Here is a 6,929-nt window from a genome sequence, read left to right as displayed (position 1 = left end):
GATTCGTCCATTATTTGTTAAATTTCTCAATTAATTTTATTTGAAAAAGTAACACCTTTTTTTATTTCTTTTGTTTAAAAAAAAATATTTTAGTAAAATCATTATTTTGTATTAATGTAAATATTTCTGGTCATCAATGAATAAAAACAATAGAAAGTGCAATAATGTTTTTCAAACAATTTATGCCGTATACAAACTGAAAAGATTCAAAATACTGAATATTAAAAGTAAAAACAAATATTTCTCTTTCTTTCAAACCTGTTAAATTTATTCAATTTGCTTTTATGTATATGATAAATAGCTTGAAATAATTATAAAATAAAAGTACTAACGTACATCTACACTGAAGGCACTAGTAGAATATAAAATAATACAGTTAAATAAAGGAAACAAATAAAAATGAGAGATATGATTTGTTAGAGTACTGAGGAGTGGAGTTAACAAAAGCGAACATGTTGTGAGTTGCTCATGAATAAGAAACGTTTTGTTTCAATTTGATACAGCAGTATTTTAATAACCAACATTTTAAATTATCGTACCTTATTTGCATAAGTAGAGATATATATATTCATAAATGTTATTTTTTGAAAAACTTAATTTGCAATTACTTCTTTATTATTATTGAAACTTAATCATTTATATACTGCATAATTACAATTTGTTGACATTTTTATTCGCAGCCATCGAGTGAAACATGTGACAAGTTAGTTACATAATTGGCCTTAAGTTCAAACTTTATTTTCAGAAAAATGTCTTTTTTAGAGAATGTTTCTAAGAAACACAGTGAGTTCTAAAAGAGGGAAATTAAAATAAAATAAGTTAAAATAAACAAAATATTTGTTATGTACAGTAAGTGTTTAGATATACAAGAAAAAAAAAATAAAGATAAAAACACTGTTGTAGCTATATTAAATATAGTACTTTGTAATAGACTATAATGTGTCTACAACTTAATGCAATCAACTTCTTACAATGAAAAACTTTCTTAAATTCTTATATCATTATTTTCTTATAAACAACAATCCATATGACACTACTTTTGTAAACACCTAAAACTCGCTAGTTTTCAAGATCAGTGATGAGGTACAGTTAATAACTCTTACCCTAATTTTCCAACTGTATGGTATGTTACCCGAGAGACACTTCTATACCTAGTGACTCACTAGCAATAGAAGTGCGAGTTAATTAAGTATAGCTTTATATATACTCATGAAGGTACGGGTATCAGTGGCGTAACTCATAGCAAATGGGGCCCCTGGTTTAGCACTCCTAAAGCCTTGTCTACACTATCAAACTTTATGCAACAACAAAATGTGATGTGCCCATATATGGACATATGTCATATATGGGCACATCACATTTGTCTATATCACTACCATATTTGGGCACTGGGTTTAGCCAGTGAGTGCTCATAGCAGTTACGCTACTGACAGGTATAAAGCACACGACAAGCTTTACATGACACTTTTTTTTTGGGACAATTTCAGTACATGCTTCAGTCTATAAAAGCTACAGCACCTAGCATTGTAAGAAATGACTTACTACAAATAATTCATATAAAGATAATAGTAATGGCAGTGTTCTATATGTTTTATACAGGGACATTATAAAGTCAAATGTAGCACCAACATTTCTGAGATGATCTTGTTTTAATGTGAAAACTATGTTTTAATCTATTTAGAAAAAGCATTAAGTCTTAATAAAAATAGGTGACCTGACAATGTATGCCCTTTTCTCTTGAGGCAAAAAAAAGTTATTACTAAGTTTACAATGAGTAAAATAAAGAAGTCAAATATATTTCTACTGATAAACTATATTAAAGATGTTTTGTCCCCTGAAAATTAGATGAAGTAAAGACATCCTTAAGCTCTGTCTACACTATCAAACTTTATGTGAAAAACAAATGTAACATGTCTATATATGGACATGATGCATATCACTACCATATTTGGGTATATCTCTACCATATTTGAGCACATCACATTTTTTGTCAAACTAGTTTGATAGTGTAGACAGAGCTTAAGGTATAATGTCAAATTGTTCTACTGCAGATACTACATTAAACTGCAGTAATGCATGGTTTTAGATTTGTTTAAATGTAGAAGTTTATGAGGCAGTCACTGCAATAAACAATGTGTTACACAGAAAAAGTTTGCCAATTTCATAAACAGGTCAAAGGGCAAACAAAATACAGTTAATACTGCAGTAGCATAATTTGTACATTGTTCTCAACAAGAATTTATAAATAAATTTATCATATTTGTATTTATTTTGCAATAACACAAGCAAGTAAATTAGTTGACTTTTAAAATACATCGAAACTTTTCTTGGTTTGAACTAAATGCAGTTAATTAAGGCTAATGAATCAGAAAGCATACGTTATAGAATTTCTAAGATCATTAATCATAGTATCAGTAAATTTAATGTAAATTTTGATTGGAAATTTAACAAAATATTATGATTATCAGGACTGTAAAAAATGTTTGTGTTAAAATTCTATATTCAGGTTGGCAGATGTAAATATGAATGCCTTACTGGGGACTGTGTTTCAGTGATGTTTTCTGTTAATGTGTCTTAAAATTACCCCTAAAACTTGTTGCCATTTTTAAGTAGGACTTTTGACACCAACATTTTACAGTCCAGATATCAAAATTAATTATTTATGATTCTTTGGTCTTCTTTTCAGGGGACATTTTTCTTTACCTGATTTTACCCATTCGATAAAGTTGCTTAAACTATCAAATATTTTTATATATAATATTTACAAGGACAATAAAACAGCTGCACGAAATGTTCATTCTTGTGAAAATGTGCTATCCTGTCTCGTTGTCGCTCTAAAGTTGTAGTACCACAAGAACTATGTTTTTGGATAGAGCTCAGTAAAATGCTTCTTTGGCTCTCTAACACGGAACGATTTGCGTACTTTAACTTTAGAGTCCCTGCATCTGGTACAAATAAAAATATCAGGAACACTTGTTTTGCGGATTTTAGCGCATGATAAGTGAATCCATGTGAGGCATTCGGAACATTCAATCATGGGGCGTCCGGCAAATGGTTTACTGCAGTAACACGTTATTAGTTCCCAATCTTCATCTGCAAGAAACAAAAATGATGCAATATATGAATATAAAAAACATCGCTAAAAAGGGCATGATTAAATTTTACAACACACCTGAGTGTATCCTATTTGATTGGTTAATTAAATCATATGCCATTCAATATTACTTTTACTAAAGTGATATTTAATGGTTCTATATATTCAATTCAATTCAAAGTAACATTTATTTTCTTCAAATTAAAACAGTATGCAAAATGGTGTAAAGAAAGGTAATATGATTGAAGAAGGCATGTTCAAAAAAGCAAAAAGCTTGTGACAGACATGCCCAAACAAAGACTAGATTTAAACAACACGGAAAAATAAAAAAAAAAATAAAGAAATAACAATATATAAATTTACATAACATGGGTTAAACTAAATAAGAAAAATAACTAAAAAAATAATTTTGGTATAAATTAAGAATTGTTCGTCTTCTTGTTACTCATCATTATAATTATTATCATAAAATGTAATATAATAAAAATTAATACTTGGATGTGATATATCTTTTAAGTTTAAATATAGGTTTTAACATTGATTCAATATAGAAGCAAATGATTAATTAAATAAAGTTTACTTTAAAACAGTAGAGGTGTCAAATAAGAAATATTTTGTATTCGTTGAATAGGGAGACTATTTCACTCTCTCATGAAATATCCCTCTCTAATCAACCCATAAACATTCATTATCTGTATACTATTGCATCTGGATTCTGAACTAAGATTTTTCTCTTACTGAGTTTCTTTGAACCTTGACTCTGCATTCTCTTAGTTGGTAAGCAAGGTACACTAATCTCCGATCCACTTGCAATGCTGTTCCCTTCACTATCTTGAGGACTACGACTACGCTTGTAGTTTCGAGATTTCTGTGAAGAGAAAAATTATCACCGTTTTATTTAAAGATACATTGTCCCCCTGCAAAAAATATTTTTGTTCATAATTTGTTTGTTAAATATGCTATTTTGATGTTCCATAATAGTTATTCACTTTATCTAAAATTGGATAAAAAAAAAATTATTGACCTAAAAAACTGTAATTTAAAGAAAAAAATAGTCACATTGAAGTTAATGGGTTTTTGGTTGAATTTAACCTTTTTGTTTATTCGTTTATTCAATAAATATTCTCCACACATATATTAAAAATACATACAATACAAATAATAATTATATTAACACGTTGGATAGTAATTAAAAAAACATAGTATGTGTTATTTTATAAGTGAAAACATTATTTTTAAAATTGTTTTTTTCTATAGAAATGATTAACTTTATTAAAAGTGCGAAAATTGGCTATTCGAAGTCTATTTTATTAATCTTAATTTTTCATGTTTTTGGTAACATTTACCATGATTTTCCAAGATACAGTACTCAACTCTTTAAATAATATTAAATTGTATACTTTATATTCTAGGTTTTATATACTCGTATTTGCTAATTTACCTCTCTCTTTTGAAGTGAAGCCTCATAGTCTAACACCCATGTACAAAACGTGTTGAAATCTGTCATTGTCCGACGTTTCTTTGTTTTATTATGCTGAAAATCAAATAAATGTTAAAACGTTAAGAATTGTTTTACAAAGAAAAGCTAAGAACATAGTCTACAACATGGAAAATATACAGTGGGATTACTCCTATAACTAGTCAACTATCCAATAACAGAAACCAGAAACTCTCCCACACAGTCAACTGGATCGATGGATATCCTATTTGGTGCGGCAAAATATAAGTATAAAGTTTATAATTAATATTTGTTACAATGTTTATAAAAATGATGTATAAATACTAACCTCAAAATAATTAATGTCTTCTACTTCTTCTTTTATTGGAGATGGACGTTTCAAAACGGGCGATGAAACTAAGAAATTAGTAAACAAAATATGTGAATTAGAATATAAATTGATGGTTGATAAATAGGAATTATGTTAGGTATTAAAAAAGATGATCCCCCTCAATTAACAAATAAAGACAATATACAAATCAATTACATGATTAAATAAAAAATCTATGGGGAAACTGTATCTTATTTACAGTACTGGAAAAATACATTCCAGATATTTACCCTAACTAAAGTATATTCTATATTACAATTTAAGTATTGCATATCAAACATTTTAACAATCAAGTTTAGTAAGAGTTTTTCTGGTATTCACTGTAACCCATAACATCAACTAACATACAGTTGTAATTAAATCCCTTCACCTATAGGAAAAACACTATAATCGCTAATGTCAATATGCTGAGAAGCGGCAGTTGTTGTTCTCTCCAACGCCCAAATGTTACCATTGTCCACTGCGTAAATGGGTCCGAGAGGCCTAGACACCCACGGCTCGCATCAAATTGTTGTCAAAATATGTTCCAAGTTTGCGTTAGAAATAGCAGATATAATACCAATTTTCAAGCATACTATGCTACATTATTACAATCAGTTTTCAATGCTGAACTTATAAACAACAAATATTAGTGATAATAACACATATTTTGACACTAAATCTACATATTTTGAAAGGTGATTGCTGATTTTGTCCTTCCAGCCAGCTGGTTGCCTGAAGTGTTGCAGTAAGAAAAGAGGTGGGTTAGAAAACGACTGCAAACTATTTATTTACAAAAAGAAGACATTTTCTTTTACCTGATAACATATCGGCATATATTCATGTGCACTCTGTTAGTCTTGAATCTAGAAAAATGACTTAATTAAAGACAAATTCTGCTTCTTTTCAACACTGTTCCTGTATTTTTTCACCTTTTCTCGACACTTTCGGTAACCGCTTTCTTGACATACAAGGTCAACCTCATTTGCATAGGTCAATAGTCCTGACGTCACAGACTGGCAGAAAATGCAACTACCCCCTCTATAATTTTCTCTAATTCACCTTTATTCTATGGAGACTGTCTAATCATTTGAACAAATTCTCCATCATTGTAGTAACTACTAGTATACTAAGTAGTATGCTTAGTGGGATTAAGAGAATTTTTTTTTTTTTTCAAAGCGCTTTCAGACCTTTTTTGCATTTTTTAAATTCATAACCATTAGATCCAATTTGTCCAGTCACCAACTAATCATTAATGCAATATGAACATACACGCAGTACCCCACACCAAATCTTATATTGGTCTTTTCCAGACAATACAGAACTAAAACATTATCAAGTAATATGTAGTAATTGTCCATACTTCCCTGATGGGAGGTGATTGTCTGTTGTCAATTTTTAAAGGAACAGGACATCTGTAGGCATACAGAATTGTAGCTTTCTCGCAGTACTCGTTCAAGCACCAGCAATTATAACCTGACAATCCCACGAACTAAACGAAAGACATTTGCTGACCGTTCGTTCGCCGTAGCAGGACCCAAAATTTGGAACAGTTTACCAAGTCACATTAAACACTTAGACGACTATAATCAGTTTAAAAAACATTTAAAAGCACTATATTTCAAACAATGTTACGATACTAATTGATGTGAAGCGCCGCTGATTATAATTAAATGTTGTATAAATGTGCGCTATACAAGTAATAATAATAATAATAATAATACTGGCTATTTATGCAATACAGTGATGTAGCCACGAGAAATAAAGTGGTGCGGTTTTCACAAGAAAAGGAACAATCTCTAAGCCACTGAGTTGTCAAAGGTCGCTGTGAAAAAGTGGTCAGGTTGAAACCTTACCAACATACTGGTGGATATGGCCCTGCAATAGCTATATAAAAATACATTCTATATGACAAAAAGAAATAAAAAAACTTACTTAAAATCCAATTTCTTTTATTATTAAATATATGCTTTAATGAGAACAGAATTATCCATATACAAAAAACTCGTAAAATGTCATACATGTGA

The 6,929-nt window shown here is 29.6% G+C and overlaps 1 protein-coding gene across 1 annotated transcript; it reads right to left on the bottom strand.

The window, feature by feature from the left end:
- Window positions 1-252: 252 nt before the first annotated feature.
- On the bottom strand, window positions 253-5,879 carry LOC144847676 (PHD finger protein 23-like). Its single transcript, XM_078704165.1, has 5 exons — window positions 5,721-5,879; window positions 4,882-4,949; window positions 4,536-4,628; window positions 3,833-3,962; window positions 253-3,093 (listed from the first exon to the last, which is right to left on the bottom strand). The coding sequence occupies exons 1-5, from the start codon at window positions 5,728-5,730 to the stop codon at window positions 2,858-2,860; spliced, it is 537 nt and encodes a 178-aa protein (XP_078560291.1). The 5' UTR covers window positions 5,731-5,879; the 3' UTR covers window positions 253-2,857.
- Between the last annotated feature and the right edge of the window lie 1,050 nt (window positions 5,880-6,929).

The sequence above is a fragment of the Antedon bifida genome, chromosome 7 (assembly GCF_963402885.1).
Source record: "Antedon bifida chromosome 7, ecAntBifi1.1, whole genome shotgun sequence".
NCBI classification, from domain to species: Eukaryota; Metazoa; Echinodermata; class Crinoidea; order Comatulida; family Antedonidae; genus Antedon; species Antedon bifida.
This window is presented reverse-complemented; position numbering and strand designations above follow the sequence as displayed.

What these genes read in the sequence shown, in the direction of transcription:
- LOC144847676 (XM_078704165.1), bottom strand. An exon ending in AAGACATTAATTATTTTGAG is followed by an intron (nt 4,629 to 4,881) that starts GTTAGTATTTAT and finishes TTTGATTTTCAG; the next exon opens with CATAATAAAACAAAGAAACG. An exon ending in TCAAGGTTCAAAGAAACTCA is followed by an intron (nt 3,094 to 3,832) that starts GTAAGAGAAAAA and finishes TGTTTCTTGCAG; the next exon opens with ATGAAGATTGGGAACTAATA.